Here is a 21,891-nt window from a genome sequence, read left to right on the forward strand (position 1 = left end):
TCTACATTATAAATAAAACAAGGCTGGGGTGGCAGACAGGGTGAAGGGTAGAATCAGAGGGGCAGGCAAGAGGAACAGAGGATGCAGAACGGGGATCTCAAACGTTCCTGTTTAAATCATTTGGGCTGCTGCATCGTAACTGCTACCATCCTGCTGGTTCCTCAAACCCCCAATCACCTCTACACACAAAGGCCTCGTGGGAGTGGGAGTGGTCTCTGCGGGGTCTTAGAAAGGGACTGAGTTTCAGACTGGACTGATATAATCAGTGCAGGAGCTGGTGCTGGGGACAGGGAAACAATTCGAGGTCTGACCTAAATTAAGGGAAGGCAGAATGCAGAACCATAAATGACTAAGAAAAATCAAGTAAGTGCACAGAAACCCACAGAAATTGCAGAGGGATATGGCGAAAAAACCCAAAGAAACCAGGTGGAGGTGACTGGCTGCTGGAGAACCCCAGCTGATAGCTGAATTGTGCCTAGAATGTACATGTCATGCTCTAGGTATGTTTTCAAACACTGCTCTTCTGGGCCACGAGTGTCCTAGAGGAGCCTCAGAGGCCGCCATGGGGACAAAGGCTCCACTCATATCTCTTGTACATTTTGCATGGGGCCTCTGTGTAAATTTTCATCTAAAAAAGGGAGTTCTATTGCCAAAAAAAGATTTCAAATTTTTTTTAAAACAATGATCTATGTGATCAAGTATCAACAAAGAGCTTTTAACAAGGAGGTACCAGTGTCTTTTTGTAAATAAAGTTTTATTGGAACATGGCCATGCCCATTCATTTACATTGTCTGTGGCTGCTTTTCTGCTGCAACAGCAGGGTTGAGTAATTGCAGCAAAGACCATATACCCTGCAAAGCCTGAAATACTTAAACTGTCCGTCCCCTTTATAGGAAAAGTTTACTAATCCCTGGTCTATATGGTCTGGTCTACACAATCCTTTGAACCTTTGAAATATACTGAATTACAGACACTAAGCCCTATGTACCCCAAAAGGAGGAATCAAGACTGTGAAGTACGGAAAAGGTGAAGGGGAGATCAGGAGCAGGTTCCTCGAGAGGCTGATTCTGCCAACTCAGTCCATGGAGGCAGAACAAATGTGTTATGAACTGAATGTTTGAGTCTCCAAAATTCGTATGTTGAAGTCCTAAAGCCCCAATGTGACAGTATTAGGAGGTGGGGTCTCTGGGAGGTGATTAGGTCATGAGGGTAGAACCCTTATAAAACAGACCCCAGAGAGCTCTCCCGTCTTCCTTCCTCCATGTGAGGAGACAATGAGAAAACAGCAGTCTGTGGCTGAGAAGAGGCCCCTCACCAGAGCCAACCTTGCTGGCTGGTACCCATATCTTGAACTTCCCAGCCTCCAGAACTGTAAGAAATAAATTTCTGCTATTTATAAGCCATCCATTTCTAAGGCATTCTGTTACAGCAGCCCAAATGGACCAAGACAAAAGGCCTGACACAATGGGACAAGGGTCACATCAAAGGGAAACAAAACAGACTTATACAATCACAAATTTTGCACTTATACAAAAATATCAGAACAGGGGGTTAGGTACTCTTAGGCCTCTGTACAACTCAAAGCAGAAGAGTCTTTGAAGTGGCCCTGCCTCAGGATTGAGTTTGAAAGAAACAATAGGAAATTTAAACCTAACTTGCACAGACACACAACCCCAGTGACACACAGCCTGCAGGAAATAGCAAGTCATATTATCAAGTGGTCGTTTTTTAAAATAAAAATAACTTCTCCCCAATCACCAACACTTTCAACAACCATAGCTTTTTCCAGTGACAAACAATACTCTGAATGACCAGTTTTGGCCCTAATGAGATCTCTTTTCATCAGAGAAATATTCAATTGTCACTCCACTCTGCTTCCTAAGGCAAGAGGGCAAATTGTTGTTTAAATTGGGCCATGTATAAAATGCTTAGTAAAGCTTAAAGCTCAACTTACCTTGAGAAAACTTGTTCGCCACAACTGAAGTCTTCTCGGTCTCGCTATCTTGCTTCTGCTCTCGTGAGAAGAAGGACTTTTCGGATGTTTCATAATCAGACAATGCCTGAGAGGCTGAAGGCTCAGGAGATTCGGGTAGGATATGTTGGTAGGTTAAGTTGTCTTCCTCAATCCTTAACCATTGGGATTGAAAGATAAATCATTTCCCATGCTAAAATCCCACGCCAGGACCATGACTTAAGAACACTTAAGATTACTTTGCCTTTTGTAACTTCCCCACACTTGCAACTTCAGTTGGCCCTTATGTTTCTCTACAGCATTAAGCAACGACATTCTAAAAACAAAAAGGGCTCAGTGGGCTTGAGTTGGGAGACAATGAAGAGGAGTGGGGGATTGTGCCTGTCTCACAGTCTGGCTTACAGGGGCAGGGCCCCGAGAGAGGGGCTGCATCAACGGCAGCTGTTTACCAGGTGCCCACTCTATACCAGGCACTTGAGATCTTACTTGGCCTTACAGAACCCCATGAGGTAGGGATCACTATCCTCATTTAGAGCTGGAGAGACCGAAGCTTATCATAAACTAGTCCCTGTCTCACAGCTCGTAAGTGGCATGGTTCAGATCTGAACCAGGCCTATCTGGCTCCAAGGCCCCAGGAGAACACGGAGCCCAGCCCAAAACCATGAGGTGGCCTTATGGATTTAAAAATCTTAAAACCCTCATTGTCCCCAAACAAGTCCCAATATCATCATTGCAGTAATCATCTGGTTATTAACCTGCATTTCCCAAGGAGCACCTAAGCCCTGGAAAAAAACAAACTGAATGCTATGAAAACTCATGTGACTCTCCATTATAGATAAGCTCCTTAATTTAAGCTTTTTTCTCCCACTTTTTCCTATTATATCTTGTCAGTGGCCACAGTCTCATTATTCACATTATTCAGCATCTCAGACAAGAGCAAAGGACTCCAAAGCTGCAATGCATTCATTAACAGGTAAACACCAGATGCAACTTCGCCCAGACAGCGTGATGGATGCATAGGCTCGCTGCTGGCTTGCAAAAGCACAGAATGGGCCAAGGGCACCCATTTAATTAGCTTAGGCGTGACCCATGTGAGTGCTAAGCCGAAAAAGGCAGAACTGAAGGAAAAGAAACAAATCTGTCAGAAATGGAAAGGGTGACACATTGGTTGAGGAGAGCTAAAAGAGGTTTCCTGCCTCCCTCCAACCCATTCTCTAAGCAACCACAGAAGTCTTCCAAAATGGCAAATCTGATCATGTCTAGTCCTAGCTTACTCTTTCAAAGACTCCCCTCTTCCTGGACTTTTAGCACAGCATCGGAGGACCAACCCAACGGGGCCTAGCCTGCCTCTCCAGCCTCGACCCTCTATGCACCAGCCACGCTGCTCAAAGGGGCCATGTCTCCATCTCAAGCAGGGACACCCTCCCAAGAACCCCTGGCCCCTTCAACTCCCACCCTTTAAGTCTCAGCTAAGAATGTCCCCACTCTCGGAAGGCTTCCTTGCCCTCTCCATAGCCAGCCAGCAAGATGTGATCTGTTATTATAAGGATGGAAGTGGAGAGTTGAATTGGGGGGATCTTTGACAATATTGCAATGAGAGAGGAATTTAAGTTTCTTTTACATTTATAGAAGCCCTGATTAAAATGTCCTCCAGTGAGCTGTGATACCCCTGCCTGCCCACTCTAATGATACTGATGGCCTTTGCAATGCCAATAAAATCTCAACTTCTGTACCCCAGATTGGTCTCTGTTTCTTTATTTTATCCCCAGAAGCCCAAAGGGCCACATCTCCAAAGAGGAGGAAAGTACCCAGCAGCATTAAAAGCATTCAGAACCCATAAGCAGTAAACAGACGAGGACAAGGCCCTGGCATCTTCAGTTGGCCATAAAGGCAACCTAAGAACATATACAGTTCATTTATTCCATGAACATTTTCTGAGCTCCAACTACATGCCTGATACTTGGAGCTGGAACAGACAGAGAGATATTCGAGATGTAGTCTTTGCCCCTCAAAACAACATGGGATGATAGTAAGAGCACAGGCAGTAGAGTATGATAGATTCAAGTTCAAATCCCAGCTCTGCCTCTAACGGCAAGTATGCAATTCTGACCCACAGTCTCCTCATCCTAAAATAGTTACTTCTAACCTTGTCAGGTAAGAAGTAATAACTGTGAAATGCCTAGGGCAGCTGCTGGCACACACCGATACCCAGTTAACACTAGCTAGCTCCTTTCCTCTTTTGAGGAATACGAGGAATAGAAAGATAAATGCAGAGAGCATTACAACACCACGTGATTATTAACAAGTGCTGTAATGTAATTATGTGCCACGTGCTACAGCAAGAACAACTGATCCTGGGATGTGGTGGAGACGTAGCGTATTGGGGAGAATCACGTTCATTTCCATTTGAACTGATTCTGAAGAAGACTTTCAAACTACAAGAGGAAAAAGGCAGAGTGTGCAGCTTGTGTACAGCCATGGTCTGGAGAATAATATTATATAAAACCAAGAGGGACATGATGGGAAGGGAAAGTGAGTCAGACTGAGAAAGACCTCAAATGCCAGATTAAGGAGTCTAGAATTTATCCTGCAGGTTATCTGGGAGCCAACAGAAGGAATATATCATCTGGGTCAAACACCTGAGGGCAATGAAACGAGTGAATGAAGGCTACAGGACACACAGCGTGAATGCTTGGTTTTTTATGGCCACCATCAGTTCCAAAATGTTTATGCCATATTTACAAGAAGCAGGAAACTAACAGAATGGGAGGGAGCCAAAATATTTAAAAAGCAGACAGGCAAACCAAACCTAGAAAGTCCCAGAAAGTCTTCTTAACAAATGCCACATACTCACCTCTCTATCAGTTCATTCTGGGTGCTCATTTCTACTCCACCTGATTTTCCTGGAAGCACAAATAATAACAAGAGAGAACGAAAAAAAAATTTTAAGTGTTTCCTAATGATTTCTTGTTCATATATTGGCAGAGGCACTATTCCATTTACTTAAACACTCTTTACTGCCACCCAGACATTTAAAGTAGGAGTACCAAAAATACAATTCAGACTACAGACTCCTCCTTTATCGCTGCACGGACACTAGTTCTAGGTGACAGCACTGAATCTAAAAAGCAATTACAAAGGCATTGCTGGTGCAGCTTCTTTTTCCTTCTCCAAAACTATGATACTAACAGAATATATGCTCATTATAGGAAACAGCAACAGAATAAAAAAAGATCACTATCCTCCCGGCACCCCCTGCAGACACGTTGCTGGATTTCCTTCCATTGTTTTTTCCATGCATTTTGGCACAGATGGTGCTGTACTGTGACTTGATTTTTTCACTTAGTATTTCATTATAAGCATTTCTCTTATGAAACTTGCTTTAGAAAGATCATTTTTAATACCTACACTGATACTCCATTGTAAGCATTCATGTACCACAGTTTTGGCCAGTTCCCTATTTGACACTTAGGTCATTTCCAAATTTTTATTTCTATAAATACATGAAATAAACATCTCTGTGCACACCACTTTATCTGCATTTAAATTACTTCCTTAGGAAGACTCTCAGAAGTGGGATTACTAGGGAAAGGAGTACATGAGGACAGTTGAAAAAGCCACTGTCTACGGCAGGGGAAATGACTAAAAGAAACGACAAAAGAAAACAAAATAAAGCTCAGAATGTAGTTGGGCAAAAGATGCTCTGCTCTCTTCCTGCATGTCATCATTTGCTGTTTGAAAGGAAGCACATGAGCCCAGATTTCAAAGAGACTAACAACTTTATTTTAAAAATACTTCAGAACCCTGGAAATTGCACACTGGGATATGCTCTTTGAAGAAACTAACGCGTGGCTAAAGAAAAAAACAAACTCTTCTGTAGCTGTGCTTGAAAAATGAGACTATAATTAAACTGCACCCACACATACAATTTTCAAAACTACTCTTAAAACGAAAAGTTCTCAAACACCACAGTGTAGAGGGAAAGATCACTGGAGCCTTGCACATTTGCTTCATGTCTAGCAGTTTCCGCCTACAAACTCGCAAGGCCGGCTGGCATGGCCGTCCAGACTCTTTCTCGCCCCACCAGGCTGGCCACCTGGGCATCGACAGTCAGTGCTACATGCCAAGTGATGGAAAGTCATCTACCACTGCAGGGCACTGTCACCACCAGGAATAAGGCAAAGGGGCCTGACTGACCGGGCACCAGGCCCTGAGTGTGGTTCTTTCATATCCACTATCTCCTTTAGGCCCCACGACAATCCTACAAACACAGTGTTAGTATCTCCATTTTACAGCAAAGAAGTAGAAACTGAGGAGGTTTAATGTTTCGACTCTTTCACTTTGCCCAGTTCACTCTCTCTTACTTTACTGCATTTTACAGTTAAGTAAGAGAGATGGCGATATCCTGCCAGCTGAATCACAAATCTATGCCTTGATCCTCTTGGTTACATTGTGGCCCAAAATGGTGTGATATTCTGGTTTCTGGAAAGGGAGGTAGAGGTTGACAGGCCTCTGTCACAGTGGCCTCTCTCAAGGTCTCCACCTTTCTGTCCTCTACATTCCTCTTCACGGGGGGACAATCCACATGTGATGGGGTCAGACTTATGAGTGGATGCTGTGGCTTCAGGACATCCCTAACAGGTGGGGACAACTGTACATTAAAAGAGCAGCTCAGTTGCACTTTCATCTCACGCCTGCACTAGGGCTGCTTACCAACGGTCAGCTGTGATAAGACTTGGACCCTGCAGATCCTGAGGACGGGCCATCTGCTCCAGCCCAGCCTTCCAAAGAGCTGAGGACTATACATGTACTAGCCAGGTAAACAGTAACGTGACATTCTGCTTCACAATCACATTGTTCTTTAGGAGTATATCTCCCTCAGAAACGTCACAGGGCGGGTACCCTTGGTTTGGGGCAGGCTTTAAGCATTCTAGGTCTCCCAGCCATGAACTCATCAAAAACTTCTCCTCCATTCCTAACAAAGCCCATGACCACTGAAGGAAGTGCCCTGATGCCACCAGCAGCATGGGTTTCCCCCTATTCAGATAACAGACCCTTTGGGGAGCTTGCAATAATTCAACAACAATCACATTCTACCCGTTCCCCTATCACAACAGAGTTCTTTAAAACCAAATGACAAATGGTTATTGCAGGATTCACAGGGAGATCATAACAACTGATGCATTGAATTTCTTGGTGGAAACTGCCTTTACACAGGTGACAGGGTACCATCTGTCAGGCCATTTCAAAAGCTTAGGATGCATGTCATGAAAATACTGCTCCTATCTCTCAGGCAAATCTTATTGCTACACATGAGAGCTGTGTAGTGTGAGACAATGGGGAGACTTCATCTTTTCAAATTTAAAAAAAAAAAATCTAGTTATCCTACCTATAACTGAACAAACAAAAAAGGACAGACTTCCATTAAGAAGCCTCTTTTGAAACAGTAGTCCCGAGCTCAAACTCTGTCAAGCCTATGGTTAAGTTCAAATACCATAGCCCGGAATCTCCTACATGACCCAAATGTTTCTTCCTTTCTGTAATTGCCAGTAATTGGTAATATATATTTACAGTGTTCCTCCCAGGTGCCTGTGCCAGACACTGAGGACACAGAGATGCATGAGGACCCATCCTGCCCTCAGAGTTCACGTCTGAGTGGGAACAGTGGACCCAAAGACAATTAACCGCAGTGCTGTGACAGGGGCAGCACGGATACTGCTGGGGGTGAGGGGCACACAAAGGAGACAAATGAAATCCAGCCTGGAATATTGTGAAAAATTTAGAAGAGGTGGCAATGGAGTTATATATTTGAGGAAGAAAACTTTTATAAAGGTAGGAAGAAGCTAAGGGGCTCTAGGAAGGGCAATTCCAGGGATACTTAGGAGGAAACCCTCCATTTTGCCTGAAAGCTGGATCACTAGCTGACCTTAGCTTGCACACCCCATTACCACTGTTATCACCTGCTGAGCTCCCACTATTTGCCAAGCAGGACACCCTTGAAATAATCTCATTTAATCCTTACAAAGAGCTCTGCAAGACAGGTGCTGCTATCCCCATAGAAGAAATATGACCCATAAAGATGGGATTTGAACTCAATTCTGTCTGACTCCAAAGGTTCTGTTCTTCCCAACCCAACACCCTTGGGATGGCCTCCATCACCAGGTCAGAAGTGAATCTCAGCTGTCAGCTACAAACATCCTAGAAGTAAAAAAAAAAAAGAAATAGATTTTGCTATTTGGGGTGAACAAAGAAACCATTCTGGAGGATGGGCAGAATTTCTCTAAGTGAAGAAGGAGTAAAAGCCTTGTAGAAAAGAAGGTGGTTTGAACACAGTCACGAAAGTGAAGAAATACAAAGCCTGGTCCACAGAAACATTTGACCAGTGCACCCAATTTGACAGCAGTGTGAGAAGCACAATACATCGTGGTTAGAAGGACGGGCCGTGGAAGTCAATTGCCTGGGCTTGGATTCAGGCTTGGCTGCCACTTCTTGTGCGACCATGAGCAAGTGCATTAACCTCTCTGTTCCTCATGTATTAAATGAAGGTAATAAATAATACTTCCTTATAGGCTGAGAGCAACACCTGGCATATAGCAAACACTCAATAAAGACCAGACTTCCCCATTTCCTCATTGTTTATCTTTCATCACCATCATCATCGTTAGAGGGTAGTGGGCTAGAAAAGGCAGACTGTAGAAGGCACTGAAAAGAAATGAATGTTTTAGGTTCATCTTTATCAGCAAAGGAGTGCCAAGGCAAGGGATCCCAGCAGCTATCTTCTGTTCAAGTGGTTAAACCCTGACACATAGTAAGCTCCATGAAGAAAGGAACTATCTTCTTCGTAACTCTCCCAGTGCCAAACACAGCTTACTCAAAAATACCTGAAGACAAAATATCACCTTCCTTATTTATGCAATTGGTCTTGGGAAGCACCATGAACAAGGATATAGTGGAAAACCTGGCTGCAACACCAGTTCCTGATCTACTGTGTCCCGGCCCTCTTTGTGAATCCAAAAGCCATGGACTCTTACTCCAGAAAAATGTATACAGTCTACAAAAGCTTGATGAGTTCCAGAACCCTAGCAGAATCCCTAGTTTAATGAAGCTTAGTAAGAGGCCCCTTACAAGCATTAAGAAACCACACTAGCATCCTACTTCTTGGATCCTGCCAATCAAATATTATTAAAGAAATAGCAAGGATATGTATAAAGATTCCAATACAGTGTTCTTTATATTAGCCCCAAACTGGAAACAACCTAAATGTCCATCTAATGGGGAATGATTAAATAAATTATGGTACATTTATACAAAAGAATGTTATAGAACCACTAGAACTTTCAATGTATATGAATATTTATTATCTATAACTGAACAAAAGAAGAGGTTGCAAACAATCCCATTTCCATAAAAAATACACATAGGTATAACATACGTTTAGGCATATAAACTCCAAGGTATTTTGCTGTGCAAATGATGCAATTTTAAGAATATCTGCTTATCTGTTATTCCACATTAAACATGCATTGCTTTGTATTAATAACAAAAAGTCTATATTTAAATTTTTAAGAACTCATGCTATGCAACTGCCGCAAATATAAAAACCCTTTATAATAAGCTCACTTCATAATTCAGGAGCCAGACCTCTTACATAGCATCCAAGAAAGACCCACCTCTGTGTTCTATTTTATGCTCTAAGAAAAGGAGCTATAGTAAGGTTCCTGGGACTTTTATTCCTTTTATAGAAGAAAATAAAGTTCTATGTTTGTGTTGTCTATTAAGCCTGAAATGCTTCTGCCTCCAGAACCCACAGGAAAACAAGTGGGATCTCCTTGGGCTTGCCAAGGTAAATAACTGAAAAATAAATCAAGGGGAGCGGCTGGGTGAAGAAAGGAGGGCAGGTGGGGCCAGAGGCACGCTCTCTCAGCCTCCCACTTCCTAGGGCCTCGGGTGAGGACTTGCAGGAAGAAGAGGCAGATGGAAAATGCCTTGGGCCTGGAGGATTCAGCTTTATCATAGGTACCCAGTTATTTCTCCACTAATAAAATTAAAATTAGCTTATTTGGAAAACCTTAGCCAGAAGAAAACAGATTTTTATAAAGCTGCAAAGAGTCTAGTGCTCCTATACCCTGGTCCTCACAAGTCCTGGGAAACTGGTACTAGGAACATTAATCTACAACAGATCTAAGCTGTTGGGCCTTTTGGAAAAGTTGGGAAAAAATATTCACTGGGCCCAGATCGGCAAACTATCTCATGTGCCATCCTAGAATTAACTGAATTATGTGGTCCCTCATAAACCACCTGTTTTGTATATAGGACGACAGAGCAACAAGAGGCAAATCCTGGTTCCACCAAGGCAGTTAATGACTTTAAACAACATACCTTTGTTAAGGCTAAGTTCCTCCCCTGTAATGCAGGTTGTTCTGAAGATTAAGCCCCAACTCACAATAAATACAAATACTAGTAAATACTCAGTACATTAAAAGCCATACACCAAGCACTGAGCCAAGGAAGGCTTCACATTCATTATTTAATTTAACCCTTAATGATGACTCTGTAAATTAGGTATTAGAATGCTAAGTTTACAGGTGAAGAAACTGAGGCGAGGAATTAAGTAAGTTTCCCAAAGTACACAGTTACAAGTGGGGAGCCAGAGCTCTAACCTGGCCAGCCTAAAACCAGTGATTGCATTCTTCACCACTAATAAGGCCCACTTATTTAGGATACGTAAGGTAATAGTTCTGTGTCCCATCTGTAAAACTGGGTTAATAACTTGTGCTTCCAAGGTCATTGCAAAGTTTAAATCAAATAACATATATGATACCAAGTGGAATACAAGTAGATCAAGTAGTGGAAAGAGGTTTTTGTCCAGAGACCCAATTTGAAATTTCACCTCTGCCATTCACTCCATAAATAATCACAGGTGAGTTGCTTACTTTCTCCGGGCCACACTCTCTACAACTGTTAAACTAGGATTCATTCACTCATTCACTCATTTATCCATTCTCTGAAAAACGATGTATTGAGTATCTACTATCTGCCAGATGTTGTCTATCTCCTAGCATGATAGCAACACCACCACAGACAATGTCCCTGCACCTTTGTAGGGATTCCTTTCTAACAGGGAAGGCAGAATGACAAATGAGTTCACGTTAAACATGCAAGATGGCCATGAGGAGGGCAGAGGCAAACAAAGCAGGGTACGGGAGGAAGGATGCCAGGGGTGGAGCAGGGCTGCCTTGCTATTTTATACAGACGTCAAAGAAGGCCCCACTGATAAAACAACATTTGGAAAAAGGCCTAAGGAACCAGGGCCACCAGAGAGAAGAGAGGCCCTGAAGAAGCAGCCTGCCTGGCATGATGGGAAAACTGCAAGGTCAGTAGCTGGGGAACTGGAGGAAGGGAGGGCAGAGTGACAATACAGGGCTTTGCAGGCCCTTATCTGGACTTTTACACTGAAGAAAAGGAAAGGCTTTGATTTGGGGGCAGAGAAGGGACATGATCTGACTTACATTTCTAAAAGCTCACTCTGACTACTGTGTGGAAAATGCACTGCGTGGCACAAGGGCGGAAGCCCAGGGGTCGAGCAGGAAAGGCCTGCAGCATCCAGGCAAACTGGGCAGTGGCAGCAACAAGGTCAGAGGCCACGAGGACTGGTCAGAGATGGACGACCAATGAAGGCAGAGCGTCACAGGGATAGCCGGGGGGCACGGGGAGAGGAGAACTGAACTCTGAGTGGGGTCCTCCCAAAGCCAAGTGAGCAAGGAATTCCCCAAGGAGGGAGGGATTGACCATGTCAAATACTGCTGTAATCTTAGCAAGATGAAGACTGAGAATGGATCCTTAGATTTGGCAAAGGGGAAGCTGTTGGTGACTTCAGCAAACCCTCTCAGTGGAGAGGCTGCAGTGACTGGAAGCCAATCCCAATGGTCTAAGAAAGGGGGACTAGAAAGTGACATTACTGGATATAAAGGAGAGGGACAAAAATAATGACTTTGGGAGCCAGGTGCAGTGGCTCATGCCTGTAATCCTAACACTCTGGGAGGCTAAGGCGGAAGGATTGCTTTAGGCCAGGAGTTCAAGACCAGCCTGAGCGAGAGCAAGACTCCATCTCTACAAAAATACAAAAAATAGAAAAAACTTAGCCCTTGAAAAGGACCCAGGGCTACTTGAAGAAATGATTCAGGGGCAGGGACAGTACAAGTTGAGCATGGAACATCTTTTTTTTTGTGCCAGAACATAAGGACTTCGCTCCCCAAAAGATGGAGACACATGAAAGGAACTGCCACTTACCAAATCTGGGACAATATGAATGGCAGAATGGGTAACTGTCCATTGAATAAAATAAGAATCTACAAATCCACATTGATAAACAAATAACCAATACACAAATAAAAGGAGTTTAACAGAGAATACATCCTTCTAGTAAATGCCATCTAATAATAAATGAAGAAGGAATGATGGTATTAGAAAAAAAACCACCACATTGCCACCATCATAGTAATTTTGAGTCAGGCAAGAATCATCAATGGGTAGTAAAACTCGTGGTAAAAGGCTGAAGAGGAACAGACTATTCACAGAGTTATGAAGCATCCTCCACTAATTCCTTATTCATTACAAAGGGAAATATAATTTACAGCAGAGAAACCTGAATGACATCACCTTAACCAAGAGATCAAAGTGAATATTAACAAAAATGGGATAAACTGATACCATGTGCCTCCTTAAGGTAATGAGACCATGAGAATAAAAAATCACTTATGTATCATTCCTGCCAAAACTGCACAACTAATCTAATCTAATCATGAATCTAATCATAAAGAAACAATAGGTAATCCCAAAGTGAGGGACTGACCAGAACTATTGAAGAATGTTAATGTCAAGAAGACAAAGGGTGAGGAACTACTCCAGGTTAAAGGAGACCAAACAAACACGACAACTACATCTAACGTGGGGACTGGACCCTGGATAGGCATCAGGCTCCAGAATAAAATTGTCATAAGAGACAGTATTGAATCAATGGTAAAAATTCAAATACAGACTATATACTAGATAACAGTACATTAGACACCACCATTTATGATTTTAATAATTGTATTGTGGTAATATAAGAGAACGTCTTTGGTCTGAGGAAAGGAACGTGATACTGTCAATCCAGGGCTCACAAGACAATAATGTGTGTGCATGCGTGTGCATGTACAGAGAAAGAGAATGATAAAACAAATGTGGCAAAATTGCTAACAACTGATGAAGTTGGGTGAAGGGTGAATGGTCATTCTTTGCTGTAGTCTTCGAAAAAAATTATTGAAAAAAATTTTAATGCAATAACATTTATTAAAGCACCCGGCACATGGCAAAGTTTTAGCAAAGGTTTTCTTTCATCCTTCCTCTGGCCACCTTTAACCCTTGCATATATTTTGTAACTAATAAAAGTTTTGTTCAGTTGGTTGGGTTTTTTTGGTTGCCAACATTTAAAACTCATGAATTTTCACCAAAAATCCCGATTTCCATCTTCTCTGGAAAATTTGCAAGAGCAGGCAATCATGTGGCCAGTGCTCAGGGGCACCTTCCAACTGACTTCACTCATGTATCTCTCCAGCCAGGCACCTGAGGCATCCAACCTGGACTCCTGGTTTGGAACAGTACAGACCACAAGCCACTTGGAAGTGGTCACTGGAAGGAAGAAGCAGCAAGTGTGGTTCTGTCACCTCATCAAGGCAGAGGGGCAGGAGATAAGCAAGGCCAAGCAGTCAGTTCCTCCTGTGCTCCTCTAAGAAGTCCTGGGTCAACTACTGATGTCTTAGGACTCGCATACTTCACCCCACTTACCGTTGAGAAATAGCTTTTCCAATTTCTCCAGCAGTTCAGCACATTGATTTAGCTGCTCCTGGAAACCCTGGGCCACACAGTAATCCACGTCGCTGGCCTGCAGCAACTCTGCGAACGCCTTAATCATGGTGTTCATGTGTTGACGGTAAATGACACAGATGCCATGGCTATCCTTAATCTGCTGCCGTTGAAGGGAGAGCTCTCTGGCTTGGGACTGAACTAATGAATCGTATCTGATAAAAGGTAGGGGGGGAGAAAATGCATGGACCATTTCAGAATTGAATTTTTGTGACCTTAACACTAATTGGAAAAATGACAGAGCACAATTTTTAAAAGCCTGCAGCTGTACAAGTATATATACTTTTAGAAAAATTGAAACTGTACAAGGTCACTTCTTCGATTTCAAACAGCCAATAAATGCTGGAACAAAGATTCTTCTGCAATATTTTTAACCTTATAAAGCCCCCAATTAAAGTACAGATTGACAAGGACTCAGGCAAACAATTAGTTTCCATACACTCTTCAAAAATACTATTCTGAATTGTAGAAACAAGTGCTCCAAGGGTCAGGGAATCCATCAAAACCTCTCATGTACAAAAAACAGAGTGCAAAGCAAGGGAAAAAAGATAGGACTCTCTCCTTCCAACTGAAAGGTCAGGAAATAATCATGATCCTAACTACCACTTAGTGAGGGCCTATCAGTCAGTCACTGAATTTGGGGTTTTATATAGGTTATCTGATCCTCCCAGTCTTCCAACAAACGTATAAATGTCCCCTTTTATAGAAGAGGAAAAGCAAAGTTAGTTAAGTGGTGAAAATTTAGCATTTAAACACAATTCTGACTTCAAAGCTCTATTATGCAATACCACCTCCTTACTACCATGTGCCATCTTTTCCTACGTGAGCCCACAATATTAGTAGCCACTGAGAAAACCACAGATTAAGGGAAACACGGCTCACATAAACTGTGGCCACAGTGACCTGGCTCCAAAGAATGGCTTAGCACAGATGCTGGTGCTTCAGTTCAACTGTTTCCCCTTTCCTGAACTGACAGTATGTGGGCCTGGCAATCACCTTTGACACTGAGTGTGCACAGGCAGATCACATGGCACTGGTATTAAAGGTGGCAGCCAGTTTAATGGAAGAGAAGGAACATGGGTATTGGAGTGGGATAATATGGGCAACAGCTCTGACCAGCTTTGCGAATGTTCTCAGACAAGTCACAGCAACCTCTTTGAGGCTGTTTCCTTACCTATAAAAACAAGCTTAAGAACATCTCTTTCTCAGGTGATTTTCAGAATTAAATTAGAAAAGTGACTAACCAGGGGTCTGAGACAAGAGCCTTTCAATAACTATAAGCTTCCTTCAAACTCACTGCTTGGGAAATCTTGAAAAATTCCTTCTGGATCCTGACAATTCAGACAACGTATTTGTCTCAAATTAGCGATGAATAAAGGTCAACTTTACAAATGATCTCATTTTTGCCATATCTCATGGAGTAAAACTGTATACATCTATACCCATAAAGCATTATCTTCGTGACCTAAGAATTCTCCTCTTTCAACACAAGCTTATTTCTCTGAGATGGCCTTAAAGGGTAAAGATATGGAAAATATTTATATTGCTCCCACCCTGCCTGCGACATCAGTTTTAGTTCCACAACACACCAAAGCCAATAATGGAGTCCAGGAGTAAACACTGCAGTTTGGCAACAGCACTATCACCCACCAAATGACTGGTGTCCCCAACCTGAGTCCCCAGCTGGGGAGGGCAAAATCTGCCTTGTCAATTTCAGAGGACTCAAGACTCACAGCTGATGTTCGTATGTACAAGCACTATTCCTATTCTTTGTGGCTTCCTGTCTCACTTCCCCTAGGACCTGGCTGCCCGAACCCCACCATCAAAGCCTTCCCCAGAACACACTCCACCCCAGCACACAGCAGCATTCCCTTTTAGCTCCAGGGCTCCCGCCTAATGGCAGTGTCGGGGGACTGCAGGCTTAGACTGGGGGAGAAGGCAGAAGTGGAATTGTACCTTGAGGGTGAGAGATCTCTGAACTTATTCTGCAGGTTATGGACTTCATTGAAAAGTTCCATGTTCAAATTCTGCTCCTTTTGCAGCTCATATTCCTGTTCCACCAGCTGCTGTTTGAGGCTCTCCAGCATCCTGCCATCAATCATCTCTGGGGCCAGCGGATGGAGGATTTTCATGTGCTTCACATAGCGTACTTGGCGCAAACTTGAAAAGGTCATTTCTTCTTCGTCAGTACTGACCTTGGGCTTGCCCAAGCCATCCTGGGCCCCTTCTGTCCCACACAAAACTGTGATAATGGCCTCACTGCACTGGGAGTGCTTTTGAAGCTGAAATATGAAATTCCGGTAGCCCTCCAGCTCAGTTTCCAAGTCATGGATTTTCTGTTTTAAGCATTCTGTATTATTTGAGGTATCAATGTCCTCAGACTGATCAGTCCCAGTCATGCGGACTTTAATGGAAGGCTGACTCTTAGAACTCACGTAAGTAGCTACTGATGTCAGGCCCAGATAATCTTCAGGATTCTCTTTGCATGTTGGCACGATAGCAAGGTCATCAGATGAGTAAACTTCAGAGTCTGAAAACCAAACACATTTATGTCAGAATCTCCTTTGCCAAAATCCAGCCCCCTTCTCCTTCCTCATAGCCATAGCCGAGCCAAGGCTACTGCAACAGCCTCCTAACAAGCCTCCCTGCCTCTAGTCTTTCCCTCTTACCCCTCAGTCACCCTCTTCCTCAGAGTGACTGTTTTAAAAAGTAAATTTAACCATGATAAATCCCACACACACCTAAAACTCATCAATATTCCTACTATCTACCCGAGACCTTCCATGATCTAGTTCCAGGTAACCTTTCCAGGAATATCCCTGGCACCACCTATGAAGATTTCCTACTAAATTAACCACGATTCCCTGCATGTACTGTGCTGTTTCATGCCTTTCATGTGCTGTGCCCTCTGCCTGAATACCCTTGGCCCTCTACTCTACTCCTACTCGATGAACTTCCATACTCAGATATAATTTCCTTCCTCTGCAAGCCCACCTCCAAACTGTGCAGGAGTCATTCCCTTCTGTGCTTCCACAGCACCTCATACATATTACTCAAGACAAACATACCACGTGCTGGGTGCTAGTGTAAGAATCACCACTGGCTTATTATTTACATAGCAATTAAACATTTGGAGTCCTCTCTCCCTCACCGCTCCCTCACCAGACTGCAAGTTCTTTCACAGCAAGGATGTGGCCTTTCATCTTCACATTCTCTGTGCCTAGTACAGTACCTAACCCAGACCAGAGGTCAGGGACAGTCTGAGAAATATTGAGGGACTCAGTGAAGCAACATTAAAGAGAATAATTCTAAACATTCATGACAGGTGAGAGTCTTCTTCTCATTTCCACGTCTACCGGTTTCCAGGAGATGCCACGTGCCCTTTAGTGAGTTGTTTCGCTGTCTCACAACCCTGCCAGGAAATATTTCCTTATAGCTAGAGCTAGCTAAATCCTTAGAGATGCAGCCAAACTTGTTTGAGAGGCGGAGTGGTGCAGCAGAAAGAATCTATAGCTTTGAAGGCTGTACAGCCTTAGGCAAGTAACCTACTACCCTAGACCCTCAGTTTCCTCTGTATGTAAAAGGAGGAAAGAGATGCCTAATGTGGTTGCAATGAGCTCAGCCCTGATTCCAGAGCTTCTGTTCTTAACCACTGTCTCACCACTTAACCACTGTATCACACTGCCTGCCATTCAGTGAAAGCCCAGCTCCATATAAAGAGTTGTTTGAATACTTAACAGGCAGCAGAATGTAGTAGAAAAATCCATCTTTGAAATAAAACAGACCTGGTTTCTAAGTCTGGCTCTGCCACTTACTAGTTGCATGACCATAAGTGACCTGATCTCTATGAGCCTCAGTAGCTTTATCTGTAAAATGGAAAGAATATCATTCGCTGCAAAAAGTTGTCTTTGGGGTTTTTTGGGTTTTTTTGTTTTTTGTTTCTTTTTAGTATTGTATGGAACAATATATGCAAAAAAGCTAACATGGTGTCTGGCACATAGTAATGAAGGAACGCAAGTAACATGAACATCCTTTAACTGTTCAAAGATAGAAGGAGATGCCCATCATTAGAGACATGCACACGAAGGCTGGCCTGGAGAAATACTGCAAAAGTGACAATGTGAGTTGGACCAGATGACCTGGGTGATCACACAGAAAAAAAATCACACGAAAATCCTCATCAGACTGCATGTTCCAATTTTTGGTTCTGCAATCTGCTCCTTATGACTTTAAGTACACTCTTGCCTCTCTGCTCATGACACAAATACCATAAAAACACCTTCTTGTTTTAAAAAGTGGCTGCTACATGACCTAAAAGCAGCATTCCTAATACAGCATTCTTACTGTATATAATCTGTCACGATCACCAGTTGATGAGGGCCCTAAGGGAGGCGATCATGTCATCCATGCCTGTTTCCCCAGTGTCTGGCACAGGGTCTGGGACAGAAAATGTACTCAGTAAGTACTTTGGCTGAAAAAGTATGGGAGGAGTGGGGATCGCAACAAGGCTTTGTTCAAGTGACTCACCCTAATCACCCTCTAAAACCAAGAAATAGCTTTGCTATGACAACCTCATGACAATGGAATTTGGTCTGTACTTCATGGCAAGAAGCAATAATCATTCATGGGAATAAAGATGAGTTCTGATGACTTTCCTTAAGTAATCATGAGGCATCACTAGCATCCCCATTGTACAGAAGAGGTAGATGAGGATTAGAGGCTTAAGAACTTGCCCAAGGTTCAGGGTGAGTAAGCAGCAGGGTACTTCATCGAAGCCTGGCAGCCTGCCCCTAACACTCTGAATGCTGCCTCTTGCCATAACCCCCCTAGAATCAAGATCTCCTATACTAGGGGTGCGTGAGCAGAGAAAGCGGGCTCTTGACCCTGAACTGAAGGCCGATAACACCTGTGAAATCCCCTTCACTCATTTCCCAAATATCCATCAAGAGGCTCCTGAAGAAGAAAAAGCAGTGAAGATGTCACACGCAGCACCCAGCCTCAGCCAAGCAACAGCTAAAGGTGGAAGTTCATGCACAATAGCATGTGCAAAGTTCTGACGCACAGTGGGAAGAATGAAGGACGTTCAGTAACGAAGGGGAGTACTGAGAGGGAAAGGGAAGCTGTCAATCAGTCCAGAAGTCTTTATTAATTACTATGAACAAGAAATCAAAAGATGTCTCTAGAACCATTTACTGGCATTATAAGAAATATTGTAATCCTAGAACTTTCCATAATTCAGCTAAGGGGTACTTTATTGCCTGGTAGAGTAGCTTTCTCCTCAAAGCCTGGAACACTCAGAGGCATGTGACCATGTATTCACTCACTGCAGTGACTTCAGGCCTTGGGGAAGTATACACCACTGGGAACGGGGCCCATAACTCAGCATTTCTCCAGAGACTGGTGTTCCCATGGCCATCCCATGACAACTTTAGGATTCCTGAGGATAATAATTACTTCTTACAGGGTGAATCAGATCTAGATTAATAGTGATTTTTTTTTTAATGGAAAGGAAAAAAAAGATCTAAAGTAAGATGAAGATGTGTAAGCATTTGTTCATTCTGGTTGAATAAGAACATGGGTATTTGTTATATTACCCTTTGTGCTTATCTGTATGCTTATAATGCTTCATAATTTTAAAAAGAAAGAAATGCAACTTGCCTGTGACCTCACTTATATCTTGCACCTTTCCCACTGACCTTCCTGGCAAACACCGCAAACCCGGTCTCGGCTGCAGGCTATCCTCTGACCCCACTCCTCCCAGGCACACAGAGGCCAACTCTGTGCACCTCCACAACAGCAGGCACCATGCTGAAGACAAGCGGAAGGTTGGGATGGCTGTCTCCTCCGACCTTATGGGGTCCCTTTCATGCTGAACCACCAGAACCCAGCCCACTGCCTTTAACATATGGACTGGTAAGCTCTAACAGGCATCCTACCATGCCTTGACTCTTCTACCTACTTGCCAGCAGGGTGACCCTGGATCAATTATTTTTAAAAACCCCAGTTTCCCCATGTGTTAGATGGGAATGATAATGATGCCCTTAGACAGTTGTTGCAGGCTTGGTAATAATTTTTACATAAAATATCCCAAATGGTGCCTGGCACGTGGTAGCTATTCAATACTCATAGGGGTTGAATTCTGACCGATCTTGTAGCTTGTTTGCTGATCACTGTCCATTTCCTTGCCTCTCCAGACAGACAGTGTGGTTTTAACTCCTGTATGTTCTTCTGGGCCATCCTGGTAGGCTTCTCCCTTAAGAGGCTGAGCTACAGGCAATCGCAAAGAGAAAGAAAAATAAATAAAACCATGGACTTGAAACTTAGCCAAGCAACTGAGAAGAACACAAAGATACAACAGGGAAAATAAAAACACTGGGGAGGCAAAATGCAATTTATAAGATAAAATTAATCTATCGAGCTGCCATAACAGGACATAAAAAGCATAAATACACTGCAGCTTGTCTGAAATGGTTTAAGTCCAGGCTCTCAAAAAGCTGAGTGAGAAAATGAATTCTATCAACTTGTGCCCACTTTCCCAAGAAGAGAGAGGCCCCAGGGTCTTCTGGGCAACTGTGGAAGTAGCACCTGGTTGAGCCACCCGAGTGCCTCAGCAAAAAATAAAAACAATGTTGAGTACAAATGGCAAGCCCTGGGCAAAATGCCCGGGCCTCTGTTGGGCTGAGTCACCTTTGCCATAAAATCTTTCCTCTCTGGAGCCCCCACAATCATACACTGATTTAATTACCTGCCACCTCCCCAACCCCCAACTAGACAGGGAGCTCTCAGAAGGCAGAGACTATATTCTCTTTCTCTCTCTCCTACACCCAACCCAGTGTATGGGGCTGCAAACACAGCAGGTGCTCAGGGAATGTTCACTGAGTGCATCAATAGATGCTTGGATGGATGGATAAATGTATGTATTAACAGAAGGAGGGAAGGGAGGGAAGGCAATTCTGCCAAAGGCCCACTTATCTTGAAACCTCAACTATGTTAAACCCAAGAGAGAACCTAACAGTAAATAGAAGACACCTCTGGCTAGAGAGCATCATAAAATCCATATGAGAAGTATCATATACTAAGCTGTATAAAATAGTAAGGAATGCAGGCTTTGAATTCAGCCAGGCTGGTTCACATCTCAGTAAGTAAGTGTGACTGTAACCAAGTCACTTTATCTCTGAAACTGCTGCCTCAACTGTAAGACAGGGAAAATTACTAAAGCTGCCTCAAAGGACTGTTGAGAGGATTCAATTAGACCATATATTTAGAGAGTATGGTAGGACTCAATAAATAATAGGTGTTCATTTTATTTATACCACAGGAAGTGCTCACAATTTATCACAAAGCTGTGGTAACCAAAACAGCATGGTACTGGCATAAAAACAGATACACAGACCAATGGAACAGAAGAGAGAACCCAGAAATAAATCCACACATTTACAACCAACTCATCTTCGACAAAGGTAACAAGAACATACAATGGGGAACTGAGAATCTTTTCGACAAGTGGTATGGAGAAAATTGGATATCCATACGCAAAATGAAACTAGACCCCTACCTCTCAACATACACAAAAAAATCAAATCAAAATGGATTAAAGACTTAAAATCTAAGACCTGATACTATGAAACTACTAGAAGAAAACACTGGGGAAATGCTCCAGGATATTAGTCTGGGCAAATATTTTTTTTGCATAAGACCTCAAAAGCACAGGCAACAAAAGCAAAAATAGATAGTTAGGACCATTACATCAAGCTAAAAAGCTTCTGCACAGCAAAGGAAATAATCAACAAAGTGAAGAGACAACCCACAAAATGGGAGAAAATTTTTACAAACTATCCATCTGACAAGGGATTAATAACCAGAATACATAATGAGTTCAAACGACTCAATAGCTTATATGTATGTATGCATGTATGTGTGTATATATATACATGCATATATGATAACAGTGGGCAAAAGATCTGAACAGACATTTCTTAAGAGAAGACATATATACTTGAGAAACAAAGAGACTA

The 21,891-nt window shown here is 42.9% G+C and overlaps 1 protein-coding gene across 3 annotated transcripts in view; it reads right to left on the reverse strand.

Annotated features, from left to right (window-relative positions):
- CDK5RAP2 (CDK5 regulatory subunit associated protein 2) overlaps positions 1 to 21,891 on the reverse strand; it is a 178,522-nt gene that overhangs the window by 32,169 nt on the left and 124,462 nt on the right. For all 3 annotated transcript variants that reach the window (XM_069476724.1, XM_069476722.1, XM_069476723.1), the window contains 5 exons: positions 20,021 to 20,143; positions 15,833 to 16,406; positions 13,799 to 14,031; positions 4,827 to 4,875; positions 1,955 to 2,127 (listed from right to left, as the gene is read on the reverse strand). In XM_069476724.1, the coding sequence (XP_069332825.1) occupies positions 1,955 to 2,127; positions 4,827 to 4,875; positions 13,799 to 14,031; positions 15,833 to 16,406; positions 20,021 to 20,143 (1,152 nt within the window). The remainder of the gene's footprint in view (positions 1 to 1,954; positions 2,128 to 4,826; positions 4,876 to 13,798; positions 14,032 to 15,832; positions 16,407 to 20,020; positions 20,144 to 21,891) is intronic.

Source organism: Eulemur rufifrons, chromosome 7, assembly GCF_041146395.1.
Source record: "Eulemur rufifrons isolate Redbay chromosome 7, OSU_ERuf_1, whole genome shotgun sequence".
In the NCBI taxonomy this organism is placed as follows: Eukaryota; Metazoa; Chordata; class Mammalia; order Primates; family Lemuridae; genus Eulemur; species Eulemur rufifrons.